At 36.1% G+C, this 23,180-nt stretch overlaps 1 protein-coding gene across 1 annotated transcript in view; it reads right to left on the bottom strand.

The window, feature by feature from the left end:
• LOC140153589 (uncharacterized) overlaps nucleotides 1–23,180 on the bottom strand; it is a 294,065-nt gene that overhangs the window by 70,189 nt on the left and 200,696 nt on the right. The window contains exon 3 of the mRNA XM_072176373.1: nucleotides 18,208–18,555. Within this exon, the coding sequence (XP_072032474.1) occupies nucleotides 18,208–18,555 (348 nt within the window). The remainder of the gene's footprint in view (nucleotides 1–18,207; nucleotides 18,556–23,180) is intronic.

Genomic DNA, 23,180 nt, shown 5'->3' with positions numbered 1-23,180 from the left:
TGTGACATTGTCATCGGCGTGATAACGACACGTCTGGACAAGGATGTTATACAATGATGTGCAAATCATGTTAAATTTGCTTTATTGCTTGGACTTTCTTAAACACAAACAATAATGTTCCAGCTGGTGTTCCCGAAGTCAAAAGGGTTCAGAGGATGCTCGAAGTTGAAATGGTCTCCAATTATATGTCCTATGATAAAGCAGAAAAATAATAGTTTGCACTATGTACATGTATCCCTATTGTGGCCGCCAGGACAGGTTCATCATCCCCAAGGTACCTGACTGGTACACACAGAGTACCTACACATTACAATGCTGTACTGCAAAAGTCAAGTACCGATGGTGAACCTGTGCAGTATAGGATGTTTTGTTACCTTGGTAACACATCAAAAAATTCAAAAAGGACAATACACATCGAGTCTTATTGAGTTCTATAATTTGAAATTGATATCAAAAATAAGAAAGCACCCTAGATAATTAAAAGAACTATTCTCTTTGTCTGATTTCTTGCAAGAAGACCAATAAGGGGCTGAGCAATAATTATCAGCTCCCCCGGGGGGCGGGTAAAATATCCGAACGGCTCGCCAAAAATCGCTTGCCCCCCCTCGGCCCACCAAAAATCGCTTGCCCCCCCCCTTTCGGCTCGCCAAAAATTTCTTGCCCCCAATTTTACCCTCCCCCAGGGCTCATAATTATTGCACAGCCCCTAATTTGAGATCATTTTCATAAAAATCAGAACAATTTCATTTTCATTTGACCTATGGACGTCACAATGTTACTCTTTTGCTCGTAACTCTATGAAGGTCTAAACAAATTGTTTGATTGGCATAACGTAAAAAATATTAGGGTAGGTCGGTCAGTAATTTTTATTTTGCACACATTTTAAGCTGTAAATTGTGTATGATAAAGGTTGTGGAATTTTTTTAATTAATTAAAATTTCTTTGCAAAAAAAGTAAGAAAAAAGTCTAGGGTCGGGCTTATTTCTAGGCCGGTCGGATTACGCCAATCAAACAATTTTTTAGGCCTAACCGTACATCATAGGTATGTCAAAGTATACTTTTTCTGAATCTTTATTGCCAGAGGAGGATTACGATAGTGTAGGTTTTGAACAGGATTTGTGTAATTTTAAAATTGACCCTATGTGGAAAGTTCAACGACCTGTTTATTTTCTTATGACAAAAGCTTTCACCATCCAAATATGCAGTTCAAATTGATGTAGAATACACTATGCATGAAGAAAATTAAATATGTTATGAAAGTGTAACAAACTTCTGGTGAATCCTTACTTTGTCACACTCTGATCAATCATAAACATACACAACCATATTCATATGGCCAGTTATTGGGTAGCCATGGATAGCCGAGTTCAATACTGCAGGACTATTCCAAGCTGGAGAAGCTGTGCAATAACTTAGAGTAATACAGTAGCTTGTGATGGAGTAGCTGTAGAGTAATTCTGAAGTTAGGGCATGGAAGTTACCAGCTTGCAGCCCTGCAGTAACTCTGCTATATATGGGCCACTAAAAAAACTTGGGTAGTACTACTGTCTGTTCAATTAGCTTAGATTCTTGTATTTTTAAGATATTTGAAAAATAAAATTTGTGGTCAAAGTCATCAAAAAAATGTGTTAGTATTGTTAGTGTGAGATGTATAGTTTCAGAGACATGTTTACTTTAAAGGGGCATTTCGTGCTCATCGCCCCACTTTTCTACGGTCCAACATCATTCCATAAACATTTCAAAATTCAGGGACTTTGCTACTTCATGAGACATTCCACAAATAAAGTTCGCAACCAGGATCAGCCCCAGAGTTTAGTACGTTTTTCCACAAGAGCATACTAGGCACCGCCAGGGTTCGAATCCGCAGCCTCTCGTACCATAGTCGAACACCTTATCGATTGAGCTAACTTGACTGCTCCAGACATATTAATTGATAATTAATTTTGGATTTATAAAGCGCCTTTCTCCAGAACTTAGAGGACTCAAAGCCCTGTAATTTCGCTGCAATGGTGAATAATCACAATCAGATCGCATCAACTAGGTTGCTGACGAACGGCGCACACCAGGGTTCGAATTCGTTAAAAAAATTTGCATAGCAGTTTTTTGGTTAATTCATCATAATCAGGATAAAAGTGCTATACAAATGCAAAATTGGGTAGCAGTTACTTCAAAATATGGAGCAAACTGCTATGCGATACAGCCAATTCGAACCCTGGCGCACACCTATCCGCATTTAGATTGTAACATTCACCAATTATCTGTGCAGCTCCCCAAATTCCATTGGGTGAAGGAAGTTTTTGATAACCAAACAACTAATCACCGATTTTTGTGATACAGGAGGAAACCGGAGATCCCGGAGAAAACCTGCGAGAGTGAGCATGGAATCGGGATAAACCAAGTGCACATGAGTCCTTGGGCCGCACTGGGGCTTGAACCCGAGACCTCAGTGGTGCAAAGCGAGGGAACTACCGCTGCGCTTAACTCGCCCTCCCTAGGTGAAGTGGGAAGTGATTTTGGCAGACCTTTTGACAATTGACCACCCTGGGGTAGACATGATTATGGCACCACCCCTAAGCTTTATCAATAAGCCTACTCAGTGCTGCCGACAGGGGGTTATGGGGTGCCTGTAAAAATAAAGAAAACATACCTTAATGGGCAAGGTTAATGGGGCCATAAGGGACTGTTCACAAACATTTGTTAGGGGGGCCTGATGCAAAAAGGGGACCCTGAAAATTTTTGACCCTCCTAAGGGGGCCCTGAAAAAATGACAAATTTCCTAGAAAAATTGAGTTAAAATGCTTTTCTATGGGGTTGACCCATAATTTTAATGCCAAAAGGGGGGCCTGAAATTTTTGAGGTCTGTATTAAAAGGTGGGGCCCCAAAAATGTTTAGCGATGATTTTTTTTTTTTTTGCATCAGGCCCCCTTACAATTGCTTGTGAACGGTCCCTAAAAGCACAGAAATTGGCCCGGGCGTTCATTTTACCCCGCAGTGGCTCTCGGCAGCATGACTGGGCCTACTAGGCCTATCCCGCATGTAGGCCTACATCATGCATCATTCATGAAAATCATTTTCATGAAATTATGTTGGTGCAGGCCTACATGAGGCCTATATCGCATGTAGGCCTACATCAACATCATTTCATGAAATTTATTTTCATGAAATGATGTTGATGTAGGCCTACATGATGCGGATAGGCCTAGTAGGCCTAGTCATGCTGCCGAGAAATGCTTCAGTTTTCAGCAGGGGTCAGACAGTGTTTTCCTTAATCAATAAATCATTTTTAATATACTTTATTATTTATTTATTTATTAAAATTTAATTATGAAGGTTTTACGTATTCCCCATGTCCCTGCCATGCCGGGCTGCCATGAGATTCACAGCTAGCGCCCCGGCGCTGGCTAGGCGTGCAACGTGGTCGGCCGTAGTTTCTTTGTGATTAAACAACAGCCTGCATTTTTAATGCTGTGTCGCGGGCGTGTATTTAAATGCCATAATAAACTGGATCTAGCTCTGTAATATTTAGAGTTCAGTATGTCATGCAGATATACTCAATCTCTATTTTGGCATCTGAAAATGTACACATTTCTGTTCCATACTGCTCTTCCTCGATTAGCTAGCCAGTACGTGTCACATGTCATGTCATGCTGACTTGTTTGTAAACAAACCACCTCAGAAGGGGCCAGTTACAGATAGGCCGGCCTACCTGTGACGGATTTATAATATAATAGTATTAAAGTTCATACATTTCAATGAAATGATTTCATTTCAAATTTAATGGAGTGGATGAGGTTGAAATATATCAACATGGACTTATTAATATTGAATTCGAGAAGTTAGAGAAAATCATGGTAGAAAGAACCGGTAAATTCAATTTTCCTTTAAAATCTGAAATCGACCTATTGAGAAAGAAACTAAAGGTTCAGTGTATTTATCAAAGGCCGTTGTTTCATAATAAAATATTCCAATCAGTGGGATAACCTCAGAAAAAATGTAAAATTGTGATCAAAAAGGTGATTTTTATCTTATAATCAGTGTTGACATGATAAAATGTTGCATATTTTGAACCCTTTTGAATGAAGTGAATTTAATATTTTGAAGAGCCTAAGCAAGGAAAAACCATTTCTAACTTCTAGGAATAACGTTTTAAACAAAAATAATATCGGGTTCAAGTAATTGGACACAAGAAATTGAAGCTTTGGAAGGAACTGTGACCAGGTGCGTCGTCTTTGTACGGTATCGCGAAAATGGTTGAAATTTCCCGCCATTTCCTGCTGTAAATGCCGTGCCCATGCGCGAGTGCGTACAACTAAAATGTCATGCATAAACAGCGGTGCTTCACATTCCTATAATCAAACATCATTCTTCGAAGGCAAGTGTACCTTTAAGCCATCTCCTTTAGATATCAAAATTGAAAGATGTTTTTTTACAATCCCGTATGTTCGATGAAAATTCCCTCCCAGACATGCTTTTCACTCTACCTTAGTTGATTTACTTAGTCCAGTAGATTACAATAGACACGAGTTATCCTTTCAAATTAAGCTTGACATTTGGCTATTTCCACTGAATGATAACGCTTATGGCCACGGGCTGATGGTATTTGGAGCACGCACACACTGACCACACTACCAATCATCAATTTACAAAAACTAGATAGAGAATAAAACAAATGTGTTATGCATGCTAAAGCATATCCACCATGAATTTGTGATTGAGAATTGTCTGTATTCAACTTAAGTAACACATGATCTGCGTGTTTCTACTGAGGGCCAAATTCCGTGCCATGCCGTGCCGTGCCGGGTCATGGCGGGTAACAAGCCCAGTAGAAACGATCTGGGTAATCGGTTGCCGTGTCATGCCGGGTCATGTGCTCGCCTTTCGTGATCCACCTCTTGAGGTGGATCATGCCGGGTCAAAGCGTGTAACACGCTCAGTAGAAACGATCCGTGTGATCGGTTGCCGGGTCGAGGTCATGTGTGTTGCAAAAATAACGCGATTTATATTATATTTGTATTATAGTAGGGGCATAGGCCTATTTAACTTGATGTAGTAGGTTCCTTCTTTCTGATATTATATACACTGGCCACATGTGTGACTCGCATGAACTTGATGAAGTAAAGTGGATAGGCCTAGCGCCTATACTTCTTGTAAAGTTGGTTATATTTTGGCTGTAAATTCATCATAATAGCCAATTACTAGATCCACTGGTAAAATGGATTAACGAAAACACTAAATTGTGATTGTAGGTCCTATGCCATGAGCTGCCATACGTAGACATTTAAATTTATGATACAACCGTCATGCCTTGCGCTCGTTGAAATCTGTTTTCCGTACTTCCGCTTTACATGAAAAAAAATGCTGTGCATCGTGCGAGACACGGCTTTCTGGTCTCAGTAGAAACAAGCTGGGTAACGGTGGCCGGATTATGATCGGTATTTTGTGCCCGGAAAATAGCGGGTCAAAAAGCCGTACGCTCAGTATAAACACGCTGGATGACGTGTAATACTTTGGTTCGCCTCAAATTCGGTAGTGACGTCAAAGCTTTTCGCAGTTGTACGGAAAGCATGCCAACAAGCTGCCTTTGTATATGTGTACATGTACACTCTGAGCGATTGACTTTATGTGTGCAATTTGATACTGCGACCAGTGAAATATGCACCTATGTCACTACCAAACTTGAGGTGAACTAAAGAAATTGATTGTTTGCAAGGACAAATCCTCAAATTAGAATATCTTATCAAATAAAAGTTAGAATAGTGAGCTTGAATCACATCACTCCTTTCCATGCCATGATCAGTGATGATACAAGAAATACATTGTATCAATTCTCACTATTCTAACTTTTATTTAATTTGATAATCTCAAAGTTTTCATAAGCATCATTAGGCCCATGAAAGTCAATTCCGAGTTTATCGTCCCTTTTTTTCCCGGGTTGGTGAGGTGACTTTTTCATTTTTCATTTTTCATTATTTCATCAGATTTCATTATTGACCTAAAACGCGTGTTGATTTAAAGCCACACTCATACATGTTATTTATAAACAGGTTTTTATATGGGTAGGGACTAGAAAAGAGCCTGGTTTTGCTTCCAAGTTATGAATTTATATGTTTTACAAACAAAAATATATGTTTCCAATTGCTAAAACTGGTGAAAACACCGATACTTTGAAAATAATGAATTATTTTGGCATTTTTGAAAATTTGACGCGGGTGTTTTTGGTTTCCAAAAAGTGACTCGGGCGGGGGACAATAAACTCGGAATCGACTTTCACACGCCTTACCTTCAAATTACTAGCTTCTATAGATCTTTTATTGTGAAACAATTTTTTTAAACTGACAAATTGAAAGATACTCCTTGACTAAAAAGGAACTGAATATGAAAGCAACAACTCAAGCTAACCTTTAAAAAAATGAAATAAAATACCTGATTTTGGCATTCACCCATAGCCTTTGGGGCATAAGCCACAATTTGAGGGGAGTTTCCTTATTTCTATTGATTAATACAGTACAAAACAGCATAGAATTCAACAGAGTTCCCAAATGTGCTTTGTTTAAGACACACATTTGATTTTTCAATCCCTTTTTATGTTAAAAATGCATAATGGTATAAAACTGGAATTCCTAGGATAAAATTCTTGACTCCAACGTAAGTATGTATAAAACCGACGCCTTGCGGATATGCTTGATCTGGATCAGCGTCGATTACAATTAAGTCCCCATGAAATAGGGCAATGACATCCGAATGAAACAAAATTGATACTGTTAATAATATTGGTATTTCTTACACATTGATATCAATAGATTACCACATAATATACCAGGGGTAACTTTCTTGGTGGTTTTATTCTGTAAAGTTACGAATAAATCGAGACAAAATTGTGAAATGATAGCCACAAGGAATACTGTTAAGCCCCATCAGTAGATTTGGGTGTAACATTTGATACATGTCTTGTGTGTAGATCTCAATGTTGATAATATGATAAAATCTAAGATGTTTTTGACAAGGAAAGTAATCCATTGCAACTATAGGGAAAGAAATAAAGGAAAGAAAGAAAAATAAAGTTAAACAAGGGGAGAAAAGTGAACTTAGTTGAACTATAAGACATTAATGCCTGAATCTTTGAACACAGACAAATATTTTCTTCATAAAAAATACATGGTTTTAATAGCTTTTCAAATCATCAGACACAAGCAATTTTGATAACACTACAAAAACATCTTTTAGATCAACTCCAGGGGTGAGAAATATGGAAAGCCAATATAAATTTGAAATATGAATCGGGTTGCATGAGACAACTTCAATAAATAACGCATGAAACATTTATCATGTCGTTTCTGTTGTGTGTTCATGAAAGCATGTGATTGTATCATTACTTATACATACTGGTATATCCGAATTGGATCATGGTATGTATGGTTTAGAACAAAATGTAGTAAATGATGACAATTGGGAGTGACACTTTTATGGTGAGAATATGGTGAATAGCTCATCTATTTTGCTCCTTAATTTGTAACTTTTTCCTGAAGTCATATGATATGGCATAAATAATCTAAACCAATAAATATTCAATGTGTTTGATATTTAAACCATGGAAGTACAGATCTACTTCCATGTTTAAACAGAGCTCAAATATCCGGAAGAATGTGACATGCTGTTGAACATGCTGAATGTCAGAAATAAGACACAATCAATATCGATTCATATTTCTATAAATCTAAGCAAAATAACCGTCATCTTACTTTTTTTTAATCGAGCTGATTTTATAAACAAAAAGTACCCAAGATATATAAATAATTCATATTTCTCAAAATGAACAAAATCTAACTAAAAACAACCTTCGTCTTGTTATATATTTTAATTCAGCTGGTTTTATTACCAATATAACTTTACTTCTTTTGTAATGTTTGTTGGAGACCAACATCAAATCTTTACAATTAATAATACCAATAAAATGGACCCCAATGGAAACAAGTTTCAATCTGAGAGAGGCTTTCTTGGGTTATCCAGGGTTGTCAAAAACCGAACAAATCAAATAAAACAAAAATCATTATTAATTGTAAATTGTAAAAGTGGCAATTAATGTTAATAATATTTTTTTAACAAAGAAACATTTTAAAAAGGTAAAATATCAAATGTTCATCATAAAAGTTTCTTCTGGAAACCTTTAATCCATTTCTAATAACAACCATTTATCAAATTATAGATGGAATTAACTGACTTCAGTAAGACAAATTACTTCACACTTTTAACTCCCCATAATCAAAGTTGACAAAACACTAGCCTTATTTGGAACAATATCCAAGGCTGTGATAACAGTTTAATTTGTGTGATGTGATGATTCAAACATTGTCAAACCTAAGATTAAATATATATTTAATTGTAATTGGCAACCTTAATCTTCTGCAATTATTGGATTATCATATAAATTGATCACAATATGATCTACACACTCTAATTTCCAATGGAAGTGCTTCCAAGCTTCCTCTATGATAAAACTTTTCCATTCGAAAAGACGTATGTTGTTTTTAAGTAAAACCTTGTACGCAATTTGTCTCTCCTCCTACAATCAGCTATATAAACCACTTCAATTCTAAACTATAACATCAACATCTCCCCCATATATATCCCCAAACACTCACCCTATTTTAACCCAGAGTGTTACATTTCTGAGCCAAAAAAGATGAATAATCACTTCCAGTTTAGATCTCTCCTCCTACAATCAGCTATTTAAAACACTTTCTATAAACTATAACGTCAACATCTCCCCCACATATATCCCCAAACACTCACCCCATTTTAACCCAGAGTGTTACATTTCTGAGCCAAGAAAGATGAATAATAATCATTTCCAGTTTAGATCTCTCCTCCTACAATCACCTATTTAAAACACTTTCTATAAACTACAACGTCAACATCTCCCCCACATATATCCCCAAACACTCACCCCATTTTAACCCAAAGTGTTACATTGCTGAGCCAAGAAAGATGAATAATAATCATTTCCAGTTTAGATCTCTCCTCCTCCTACAATCAGCTATTTAAAACACTTTCTATAAACTATAACATCAACATCTCCCCACATATATCCCCAAACACTCACCCCATGTTAACCCAAAGTGTTACATTTCTGAGCCAAGAAAGATGAATTATAATCACTTCCAGTTTAGATCTCTCCTCCTACAATCAGCTATTTAAAACACTTTCTATAAACTATAACATCAACATCTCCCCCACATATATCCCCAAACACTCACCCCATTTTAACCCAGAGTGTTACATTTCTGAGCCAAGAAAGATGAATAATAATCACTTCCAGTTTGGATCTCAGCATCCAGAGTTTACAAGACAACACAAGTATCTCTGCATGCGTAATTCTGTGATAACTCATCACAACTCACAACTCAAAAGTGACTGATGGCAAATTTTGTGATAAATTTAGACCTGGAGGAATGATGGCAAACTGGGCCAGGGGTTAATATTGGCATTGAATGGTCTCAGCTATCACCCATTGAGTTAACGAGAGAGACTTGCGATAAAATACGATTGGATCGTGTGTTCTCTGTGTGTAGGTATTGCAGAAATCCGCTGCTGGATGCAGGGGAGTTGCCAGTTTACAAGCAACAATTTTTGAGTAAGATTTGGGATCCAGGCTCAATGTTGATTTTTTTAATAGAAAGCACAATTTTGTTTGCTCATTGTTTGTTTATCTCTTTGTGCATGTACCGTATGATATATGCCAATACTATAGAAGACAAACATATAAATAATTGCAAAATTGCAATTTTGGCTCTGAAGATGGCACTTGCTAGAGTTCCAAAAGCTCAGCCCTCTGAAAAGGACTTCTCTAGGGAAAGATCAAACCTTACTCACTTGCAAACAAATAGATGAAGTTTATATTACAAGATATGTTGCAGATTGGTTTGCAAAATTGTGAATTGAATAAAGACTTATAGTTTGGCAAAGTTATACATGCTACATTATGAGATCATGTAATACAGGATATGGAAATCAAATGAATGTAAATCAAGCATATAATTTAATTGATACTTGGTCTCTATGGGTCTCTATAGATAGTGAGGAGAAATTGAATTGTGGCCAACAATAACCGCAAACTCTATTTTATTTTTCTGCACAGCAAGACATAATTTGTAATCATCAAATTCAATACAAGTACGATATTCTGTAAACCAAGATATTTTGGCAATAGTACTTTTTATTTCAGCTTGAAAAAAAAAGTCCACTGCTAGCAAAAGCTATATCAAAATGCTCAAGACAATGTTAACCTCAGTCTTGACAAATTATTGGTCACAAGAGATTGAATGAAAATAAAGCTTTAAATAAAGAAATATAAAATTTTAAAAATAATAATTTAAAAATATATATATGTTTAAAAGTATAGTGAATCAGTAAAAGTGATGATCAAAACATATCAAAATAAATCCTTTCCTAATCATCATTTATATCAGTTCCATTTGGGCTTAAAGTCCTCAAACTAGGCAACACTGTATCCTACTAGCCTCACAAGTTTCAGGTCAGCAGACAGGGGGTGAGCCTGCCGGCAAAACTGACTGGTCAATTTGTGTCCATTATCAGCGGGGGTAGGACACAAACCCGGCAGTACCATATACCAGGTTATGTTACCTGTGGTATAGATGATATGAGACAACATTTCCTAAATTTTCGTCATTTGGGACGTGTGATATGCGTTGCTTTACCTCCTGCGAGAGGTCCAGTTACATAGGGAATAGGATGCTCAACAAATTGAATAATGATATCAACAAACTTCCCATTATGAGGAATCTGATGCAGGACTTTGAAGTTTTGCAAGTTATCAAGTTTCTGAAGGAGGACGTAGAATTGCACACTCCAAAAAATCACAGGCTGATGATCATACATGTAGACCTACCACTAATTATGCAAATTAGGATTAAATAAAAAAACACTAAATAGCCTATATTTTTAAAATGCCAATTTGCTTTCTGAATTCACAAAACTTCTATGGAAGGGAGAGACATTGTACATTTCTTCATTTCAGGTCACAGAGTCACAGAGTAGTACAGCATACATAGTCACCCTAAGTTACTGAAGTGGGAAATCCCTTCCTTATTATTTTTGAAAATCAATGCTAGAACAATGGAATCAAAACCAAAACACTTCACTATTTTAATTTGCTCACTTGGGACATTCTAAAATTGAAAAAATAAGAAAAAAAAAAGAAAAAAAAGGAATTCCATTATTATGATCATTACATATACCTATAATTTATATAACATGAATGCATGCAGTTCATCATCAATATAGATCATATATAGTTTAATATAAGGTCAAAATGCGATGACATCATGCTATAGATACATGGTATATTATAGAGTTCATGGTGACACATGGAATAATCATAATAATGTTCAGGTTTCGGTCCATGATTTCCAATGTATCTGTATTTGCCACAGCTACTTTGATCACTACATATTCAATGTGAAAATCTCATGCAGTGGTGCTCTATAACGATTGATATATAATTAAATAGTGCAATACAAAATAACATGGCTTAATAATGACATCTATATACAAACCACAAACCAACTATTAAAATGTGTACATTTCTACTCCACAATGCATTGAGTTCTAAAATTCTAGTTTGAATGAAAAAAAAGTTTAAGTGATTAACATCATGCAAATAGTGCAAGTTTTATCACTTCATTTTGATGGAAAATATGGTATATCCTTCTTGTAAAATCAGAATTGACATTTAAGGGTCATAGGTCAAAGGTTAAGATATAAGATTTAATAAGGACAATGGTTTCAAAGTTAAAATTAAATTGTTAAGTGTTATGTGCTAAGAATGAAAACTGAAGAGTAAAGGTTGAAGGTTTTTAGTATGAAGATGTTGGATTAACTGTTAAGGGTTAATTATTAAGGGGGGTCTGTTATTGAGGGTCAATGATTCAGGAGAACTGGTAAGGGTCAATTTGGGAAGGGATAAGTAAGGATGTTTTCATGACAATTAGTAAGTTTTAACAGGTTCACTCTCAGACAAGCAGAACTGTCCAACTTTCGTCAGGAGTAGCTCCGACTTCTTCAGGACATAATAAACACTCACCCTACAGGACCCCTTGCTACTGATGGCTCTGAAAAGAGCTGTTCACTGAAGACTGCCTCTTGTGAACAGTGAACAAGCAGATCTTGCATATCTGCTAATGTAAAAGTTTTTGGTGGATCTGAAAAGAGCCGTTCACTGAAGACTGCCCCTTATGAACAGTGAACAAGCAGATCTCCCCTATCTGTTAAAGTAAAAGCATATCCCATAAGATGTATTCATGTTTGTAAATCAAGGACGGATTGAAACAGATGTTAAAATTTACAGGACAGGGACCAGGTTAAGATTTAATACAGAGACTGGGTTTTTGTATCTGTTGAAGTTTAACACTTTTGCTGCAATCTTGCAGGAAGGACATACCATGATATAATTAATTAAAAATATTTCTGATTCTGAAATTATTGCTAATTGCAGTGTATATGATATGTGACAAAAATACACAAATACAGAGAAAAATATGAAGTAGAGATTTGAAATGTAAATGTGTCTGTGTTACTGACCATTATGGGAAAACAATAGCGCTGAAATACCGAACTTTGGCAACCAATCAGGTTTCTCGTAGCCACTCTTAGCCACGTACACTGCAGTGGAAGGAGAGGAGAAATGTACACATAATATTGGAGAATACCAATTAGTTATGTTTACGTAGGAAAAATTCAACTGAGTAAAATACAATTTATAGAGTAGATCTACAATATCTATACTGGTGAATTAGTAAGACGATTAATGATAGTAAATGGGTGTTGCATGCTGAGTATTTAGATAAAATCTAGTATTGACTATTGTGTCTCTTAGAGTAAAACCCTAAGTAGCTGAATCTTCCTAAAACCAATCAGTGTAGGCACCTATTTTGATACTACTGCATCATTTAGCCTCTGTTTTCCAGGTCTAAATATCCCCAATAACAACTAAACTGGACATTGTATACTTAAAGTTCTCTAGGTTGGTGGGATGAACAAATTTTGATCTTTACCCACAGTAGCCAGTGCACATAAACGTGGAAAAAAAACCAGTGCATCCGGCCGGATTTGAATTGGGGACCTTCGTAATACTAGCACGACGCTCTAGCCAACTGAGCCAAAATGAAAACAAAGGGAACCTGGTTATGGGAGTGTCCGTTGATGAAATGAAATATTATGTTGCAATGGATTATGGGAAGGGTAAGATATCTTCTCTGCATGTACACTACTCACTCCTTTATAAATATCTGGATACTTTCCTACCAAACAATTTCGTAATGATCTCAGACATATGTGACACGATCAAGGGAAATGAGTCGGATGTCGCTAATATTGATTTTGAGATATTGGCAAAGAAAGTGTTCAAAATTCTTTTGTTTTATATTGTTTTCAGCGATTGATAAATTGACATAACTTGGGAAAGAAAAGTTGTATCAACATGAGGTTTTCAATTCCTGAAAGCTCTAAGTGTCCTCTTTAGAAACCTATGTAAAACTCATTTTTGACCAGGGCCAACATGCGACTCATTCCTCTTGATCATGTCACATATCTTTCCTCATGCACTTGACAACAGTAATTCATGGTCAATGTCAACCTCATACCCCTACTGGTCATGTTATTGTTTTAGGCCTCACAAATTAGCAGTGACTGATTGCAATCAGGATTGAAATATTATGAAACCTGTTCCCAGCCAAGAGTACTGTGCACGGTAGTGTGATTTGCCAATGTGATCATCTTTTTCTCTCTTTAGGAAATGTTGTCTCATATCCATGTTAAGTTCCATCACATTCATGTCTATAATATTTGATGACATTTGTTAGTTTCAATCACAATTAACTAAACTAGCAATTTTCATCACTAAACCAAATCACATCTTTCTTCTATTCATTACTAATCAATAACAACTTAATACCCACCTTGGCTAACCATAGGCCTGCTGTTACTCTTGATGTAAACATTCTCTAGTCATTTTATGCAAACTGCTGAATCTGATTGAAGTATAAACCTCTACATTGTACTTCAATAGCTCACAATACAACCTTCTCAGCAAAAGGGTGGATATTTTTCATACTAGTGGTAAAGCATGTCATCTATGGTTATTGTGATTGCAAACAAAGTAGGAACTAACAATAATTATGTATTGCAATTTTTCATGCACTTTTTAAAGCAAAATTTGCTGTTCTGGTGCATGCATCAATAACTGAACTTGAACAAACACTGACCCAAATTCAATCTTTCTTCACAATTCCCTACCCATTCATGGTCATTGTCAACCTCACACACCCCTGCTGCTTCATATACATGTTTACTAAAAAACATTCCCAAATCATAAAAAGACACTATTGTCCCCTATCCTGGAAAACCAGATCGCTGGCCATGACATTCAAAACCACAGTTAACATGGCTAATTAGCTCAATCCATTGTCTGAGGGAATTGTCTGTGTGAACTTGTCAATAAACTTGATAAAAACATGTGTGTTTTGTTAAAATTACAACATGGGTTATGTGAAGAATGTTTATTAATGTTGGGCATGGAGCATGTCATTCATCTTCTTTTGATGTCAAGTGCAATAGTTTTCAAAGTCCTTTTGTAAAATGAATCAACAAGTATTACAAGCTACCTGCTGTACCTGTAAAAGGAGGATTCCCAGAGGCTGTAAGTTTGCATGCACCTATAGTTTGATCAGCTCGTAATCAACCGGCCTTATAACATCACAGATTAATATCACTATATTTTATTTTGAGATTTGTCTTGTGACATATCACCAAGCATCACAAATTATTGATTCAAGTATTATACTTTGTCTAATTTCTTTCAGACAAAAATATAGACCAGACAGTGTCAACTATAGGGTCTGCTTTTCAGCGTAGTGGTAAAACCCTAACAATTCCTGCCGATTACAACTGATAAATTTTCAAGTTATTTGATTGGTGTGATGTTGAATTCATATCATAAATGCAAGTATTGCATATGATCAATAAGCACACACAAAAATGTCCCTTAATAATAGTCCCTTGTCCCTTCAGCATGTTCAGAGGGGAGCAGGTAAACATTTGACATACATTCAACAATGCTATATCATATATCCTTTACATCTTGCTTGCAAAAGAATGGACTATAGCCTCACAACAACATATCCTATGTATACAAGACATACAGTAGAGAAGGGAAACCCTTGGGAGGGGGCTAACAATGCCATGTCTAGACACCCATCTCCCATGGGAGGGGTGAGGTTTGTCAAAAGCCACAATGGGTTTAGTTCAAAGCCAGGAAGATAATAGGTCTCCTCTCTATATATGAACAATGTCAAATACACTTGATGTCTTGCATTGATGTTATGAAGTCCAGGCACACCTGCTCTATATGTTCATCCATGCACCATTTATTTTTGAATGATGAATTTTGCGATACGAATAAATAACTTATATAGTTTTGCTCCATCAATTGTGGTAATTATAAGATAAATGCATACAATATTCAGTATCATTTGCATCAAGTGTATTTCTACATCTTCCTATACTCCCAACAGCATGAGTGACGGTGTGATACTTTGTTCCCTGGACCTTGTTCTTTCAGATCGAATGTCCTCCACAATCCACACAAAGTAACAAGCATGGACATCAATCCGGGAGCTACCCATACCGTAGTTAGCTCTGCACAACGCTATGACCCATTTTTTGTTCTTTTCAGCCACTTTTTGACAATTTAGGTCAATTTCCCCCCCCCCCACATTTCAACCCGGATTGGCACTTATGGAAACAAGACTATTTTGCTCTTATTGAATGCTGGGACTATCGTACAAAATTCAGCCATCAGGTAAAGAGTTATGTGGTATACCTTTAAATAGCTTCATGAATTTGATAATGTATTTCCAATACTCTGTACTCCGTCACATTGTCTCCTACATCTCATTTCTCGGTCTGGTTGCAGTAATGAAGGATCAATATGGTTGACCAATTTGATACGGCAACCATAGCGTAATTAAAGCTGTAATTGTTTCATACCACATGGTACAAGCTTCATTTATTTTATAATGTGCAGGACTCACTGTGATACCTATATTAAGTCTTGGTCATGTAATGGCTAATTCTGTTGTGACGTGTCACATATTTCATTCCAAACCACAAGAAGAGGCTTGATTTTCCACCCCAAATACCTCTAATTCAGTTCATGGGTGCTGTGAATTTGCAGACTCCTCTGAATTCAGAGACCCAGTCTATGAAATCATATACCCAGTGTCTGTGATTTCACAAACTTTTCACTTGTTTCAATTTTTGTAGCAAATAAAACACTTAAAGGTGGTTTGTTTGGTACATTAAATAATTAATGAGCTTTTTTGATTCAAATTCATCTGTGCAAATTAAAATTCTATCTGTGCAATTTTTTGTTAAAGAGCAAAATGATGCAATAAAGCAGAAAAATCTGAAAAACTTGCAGCATAACTTTGTTCACTGTTTTTTAAAGATATTATGTTGTTATAGCACATAGGAAATGTTTACACCACAACAAGATAAATAACAGCTTGTTGAAACAAAACTAGCTAAAAATGCATTAAGAAGTTAGCAAGAGTATTTGAATTCACAGACGGTCTGTGAATTCAGGAGTCTCTAAATTCACAGCACCCCAACTGAATTATCAAGATTATGCCCAAATTTAACTTTTCATCATACCTTAAAATGATCAATTTACATATCACTATATCATATTCACATCAAATGGTTTATTTTTAGAAGCCCATGCAACTTAATTAATCAACAAATATTTAAACGGAAATGCTACTTAAGCAACATATATTTTATAATACCAGTTCGCAAAAATCCATTCATACATCAAACATGATTGCCTGAAGTTTAATTCATTCTTACATGCATATTTCATCACAATTCATGTTATTCAGATGACAACTGCATTAAGAGTTTCATGAATTTCTGAGTCTGACATTTCTATTTTGGAAAAGAAATTTAAATATTGCAGCGTTTGAATTTCCTGTGATATAAGAGTACTAATGTCACAGATACACACATTATCCATTCATTAAACGGTAACACTGGTCAACAGCACTCACATTTGTATTCATTCATTTAAGAGAAACTACTTTTCATCGGCGTCATCAACTGATGCAGGTTGATGAGCCTTTACTTCCTCTGCAAATTGAATATGTCCTTTTTCCTTCTTCTTTTTTGGGTCTTGCTTGTTTTTTTTGGTTTGCATATTTATTGACTTTGATGTTTGTTGAACATTTGTTGTTATTTTCTTTATTAGAACCATGTTGTAACATATGCTGAGGAGGATGGCATCAATATTTTTCAAAATCATTTTTACACGATTGTAATATACTTTTACAAGGCATTGGCGATATAGACGCTGGATTTAAATAGCAATTTTTCTTTGTTTTGCCTCATTTGTTTGGCTGAGAATTAAAAGGGGATAAATTTGACAGTGAAAACTAACATTTGTGGAAAAGAAATGCAATTATCAGTTTCTTATGGAAATGTTACAATGGCTTTAATCCATATCTTCATGTACTACCTCTACTCACCACTGTGGGACACTTATATTGGTTGATGAAGACAAACTTGTTTACATTTCATTTAGAGTACAATGAGTTATGATACACTGATGACTAAAGACAACTTAGTTGAATTAATTTCAAAAGACCTACATTACAAATTGTTCAATAACAAAACTACTGACAGCTGTAGCTTTTCATTTGTTTGAAATCAGAACAGGAATGAAATGAAGTAGCCTATTAGAACCGATCCAAATCAATTACGAATTATTGTCAGTGTATACTACATATCTGTTATCATTGTCTGATCAAAGTTACCTCACATTATCTTATTTCAAGTATGTCCTAACTGTCCTTACTGCCTTGTAAAGAGTTTCATGGTTTGCAGAATATCTCAAAAACCCTTCAGTCTATATTCACACATTGCAAGGGTGGTGGACCAATTTTGAGAGGTTGCTTTGTGTGGACACACACTTGGGTCCTGATGGGACCAGGCTCAGACAAAATGCTCAAGCCAGGCTAAAAAGGTTATAAAAGCATGCTGGCCTATATGGAAGGCACTTGTGAGACCAATCAAACCGTGGATGCTCAAAATGATGCATTTTGGCTTCTATATAATAAATCCATACATATACTCACTCGTCTTGTCGTATGCCGTTTCACAATGTAAGCACATCCGATAATCGTTGCTGCGATGCATACCACACAGGCCACTATATTAGCAACACATATAGCATACATCAACTCCTTGATAGTCGAAGTCACCATAGCACAGTCCTGTACCCCTTCAAATGGGAGCAGATCCAAAGGCCCATTCCCAGTTAGAGTACACTTGGTCAGCGAGTCGCAGCAGTAACAGATTCCAGTGGCCGGTAGTTTTTTGCAGTCGGCAAGACGTTGTAGCTCCGCGCCGCTCAGACCCGAAAGAGCCGTCGCGACAAGATGTAGCACCACACATACTGCCGACAGGAAGGTGAAGAAACTTATCTGCAGAAGATAACAATATAGAGATAAAAAGAAAATATACATTAATATGATGATGATTAAATGAAATTGATGGGTATCAAGTGTTCAACAAAACAAGAGGTACCATTCACCTTTTAAAGGTCTTTAATGATACAAAAGTAATTTAAGATGCCAAATGTCCATCGGCTTTGTGTATCAATAAATTTAACTTCATTGCATTTGAGACTCTAATCATTATCCATTACAACTTCTGCTCATGGGATTCCACTATATACAAAGTAAGGATGATTTAAGCGAGGAGAATGCTTTGTAATTATTTATTTACCCTTACTTTTTATCTGCCACACACACTATATCATTTGATAGATATGCAATTTTATGCTGGATGTCCACCAGTTATGTATATTCATAAATTCAACTTTTATGATTCTAACTGACAATTTCTCATATAATCCTAACCAAAATATTTTTACAGAACTGCAAATTTCAATTGTCAGAGTATTTAATTAATAAAAGCTATTACTGACAGATCTTTCCTTGTCATGACAGGAATGAAAGAAAGTAATGGCTGAGAGACTCATCTGATTAACAAATGTACATATCGGAAGGTTGTGGGTTCGATTCCCATGCCGGCACATTCCCTTGCTTGTGTGCCAGTCGGGATTTGTATTTATTTGTTGTCATTCTTAATTGGGTTGGTAAACTGTTCATTCTTTCTTAAATGTACATATCTGAACATAATCTTTAAAGTCCCTCATTGAGAATCGGCATTTCCCAGGAAAACGGAAGACAGCTGGCCAGGTCCATGGTAAAAAGTAGCATGAGTCCCGGGGCATGAGTAGGGTTATTTCACATTGAAGGCATGGATAGTCTTGCAAATATGGGCTAACATTCCCTTTGGCCATCCAATGAATTGGTAGGACTACATACTGGTATCTACTGGACAGTTGAGTTTATACTCTCATTTACAATTGTATATTTTTCCAAAGTGTGGCTTTAAGTTACTACAGACAGTATGCTGTAAACCATCTCATGCTTGTTACTGTTTCACCATTTGGAATCTGTGAAGCAGGCAAGCTTTGCATGTCTTGTTTTAATTTGAACATACAATTACAAAGTTATACAACTCCCTTTCAGGCAGAGAATTCAGCAACAAAACACTGTTGTGACAGTTACATTAACTTCATGTTTGACATGAACACTTGTGTAGCCTTTCAAGACAGAATTGGGTCAACAAGCTCTCATCATTTCTCAGGTAGATAGGTGGGTTCACTGAGGTAGGTTTCTTCATTGAATACAAGTAAAAGGTGGGTTGATTTCTGTACTGAACTACAATGCAAACTAGGTCAATTGGAATAGTTACACTGATGACCTTAAACCTTGATATTATGATGTGAATATATCAATATCAGGACATACCTGGGCATCCCAACTCAGTTTTGAAAGACAGGGGCAGAGGGTTGCTTTACATGTCAAAGAGGAACAATCAGTTTCAATGTACCCAATTGTCACCATTAAACCCAACATTTCCTACATTATAAGTCCAATATTGGTAACATGGTATGGCAAATGCCAAAAATGCTTTTTTACCGGGTTTAATGCTTCAAAAGAAGCACAATGATGTGATTAAAATGCTCATGTGGCAACATTGAATCAATCCCATCCTGATGATCATGACACAGGTCTACAAACAGGTGTGCAACCTTGTCCTTAATATGAGGTCAATTTACCACTAGGATGTGGTAATTTTATGTTTATCATGGTTATAACATCCAAGCATATTTGCCATATTTTGGATGACACCATCAGGAAGTCTCTTCCACAACAAAGTATGGATCAATTTTTGTCTCATCAAAGTATGGTTTAATTGCATTTTGATTTTGACAGATGATGATGATGATGAAAAAAATGACCGAGACGGTGAGAATGAGGATGAGGGTGAGGAGGAAGATGGAAGATGAAGGATGGAAGATGAAGGGTGAGGATGAAGATGGAAGATGGAAGATGAAGATGATGAAGATGATGGAGATGATGAAGATGATGAAGATTATGATGAAGATTATGATGATTATGAGGATGAGGATGGAGAAAGAAGATGAAGACAAAGATAAAGGCAATGACAATGACATTGAAGATGTAACAAAAACTAGAATGTGCCTTCCCCAAGGAAATCATGTAAACATCAATATTTTACACAATATTTCCCTGCAGTGAATAAGCTGACAAATCTCTTCTTCATTATTCTCATTATTCAGCACATGCAATGTTTGCCAATCTCATCATTATTTCATAATTTGATTTGTATGACATAACTATTTTATTCACATATTTGTATGCATAGAATCCTCCAGCTAGCCTCGAGTATAACTGAGTGCCATTGACCGTTTTTTCTTCTCGTTTATTGACTCCTACCTGCTTATAGTTCTCTTTTGTTACTTAATTCACATTGTCAAACTGAACAAAGTAATAAAATTTGACAAAAATAAGTGAATATTTTTCAACTTAATTCATTTTTTAAGAGAAATAATGGGTTTTGATGTTTTATCTCACAATGCTACAACAACATATTTGTCTAATTTCTCTGACAAAAATCACATTTCCCCTCCGAACTTCTACTTTTTAATTTTGCTCCTAACTTCTACTTTTTAATTTTGCTACGCAAATAAATTTATACAAATGTGGTTTGACACCAAATATTTCTACTCTTGGACTCTTTTACTGAACTTCTACATGGAATACAATATGAAATTTTAATATAAATTTTGAGTATAAATGTTTGGAAGAGGTTTTTAATTTAGTAAAGTACAACAATGATTAATTTGGAAAGCTGCGTCAGAAAAAATATTTCATATAACATTTGAGGGTTTCGTACGGTGCCATGGCCTTCCTTACCTTTGTGACCCATCCCTACCTGCTGGAGACACTCACACCTGGTACTGAATCATAGTGCTATTTTCATGACTACATTTTTTCAGGAGTTATCTAACTTTTTAAAAACTTTTCAGATGTTAAGTTGTTTCATACAGGTGTGACAGCAACCAAATTTTGCTTCATGAAAATGATAGCAATATGTATCATTTAAACTAAATTAGAAAGTATGACATCAATGCTTTCCTTTCATTCCTAAAAATATTTGATGTTGTGAAAATCATGATGAACATTTCAATTATAGTCGAAAGTGCATTTGGGTTCAATTGTTACTCTGATTACGGAATATAAACAGCTTCGCAACTACCTGCTAGTTGCTTGTTGTTGATACGCCCAATTATAGCACATGCAACATGGTGACAAGCTGTGTCTAACCTGTGTGGTCAAACCGCCCGCTGTCCAACCCGATGTCCAGCCATTATGGATGAAAAAGATTCAAAAATAGTGCTGACCTAAACGTTGCTAATTAAGATTAGCAACTGATGGCTTCCAGATTGCTAGTGTTGAAAAAAAAAGAGACAAAAGTACTTTGATTTTCATCTTATCAAACACTAGCATTGTGGAAAACAGTTACCAAATGAAATAAAGATGCCTCCAATTGAAGACAATAATCACATTATTATTTGCACTTTTTCGGGTTCTAAACTTGATGTGGCAATCTACATATGGATTCAGCTCGATATAAATCCATCTGTGATTAAACAAATGAAGTGCATTCACTTCAGCATTAGGGACTCACACTCACGGTATCACAAGGGGTGTTATAATCAGAACTGGTCATGTTCAAAGCAACATTTTAATTTCAAAAGTCTGAATCATTCTAATTTTTTTTTTCAGTTGATCATTTCAGCAAAACCAATGATGTAATGAGATATAGGACATAGGCACTTCTGGCACACCGTAAAACTGAAAGTTTAGTTGACATAGCCAGTTCCGGTTGTTTTTCATCAATATATTGGATATGCACTAAGTTAAGTGCAGTTATAATTTCCTGATCTGTGATCATCACTTTAATTTTTGCTCCAACACTTCATTTGAATCGCAGACTTCAACTGTCCACCGCATCCTTTGGATATTTTCAATTTCATTTGTGAGCATAAATCTCAGTCGGCTCCTCCACATCTATATTTAGTTTGATTGCATAGATGAATTGAATGAGACCAGTAATTCCATTACTGCTTGAGTAGAAACCCCATCCACCTTTACATCTACTCATTGTGCTCTTGAACTTGAGACTTAAAACGTGAGGATGTGATTATGATGGAGATGAGATGGATGGCCCAACACATTTTTGTCAAGCATGGTGGCAAAACAAGATGTTTTGTGCTGATGTACTTTCTAGCACACCAAGTTGCTGTCTCAGGTAGTTCATGGTCTAACCTAAATTTTGGGATGGGAAGGGGCAACAGAAGGGGTTTCAGGCAGAAAAGATATCTTACCCTTCCCAGAATCTTTTGCAACATGATACATCATCTCATTTCTTCAAATAACACTCCCATTATTTTTTTACAGTTGTCACTGGTTTTGAGAAGGGGGGATGGGGGGGGGGGGGGGTCAGGGTAGATTAAACCGGAAGGAGACTGCATACAACATCATCTTTCAACTTGGAAATCACAGTCAAATCTTACAATACTGAAAACCAATTTCTACCCCATACTTCATCACTTCTGGGAGTCAAGTAAAGAATATTATAGATAATCAGGGCTAGACCCAAATCA

This window comes from Amphiura filiformis, chromosome 1 (assembly GCF_039555335.1).
Source record: "Amphiura filiformis chromosome 1, Afil_fr2py, whole genome shotgun sequence".
Lineage (NCBI taxonomy): Eukaryota > Metazoa > Echinodermata > Ophiuroidea > Amphilepidida > Amphiuridae > Amphiura > Amphiura filiformis.
The sequence above is the reverse complement of the archived record's forward strand: the minus strand, read 5'-3'. Positions and strand labels throughout refer to the sequence as shown.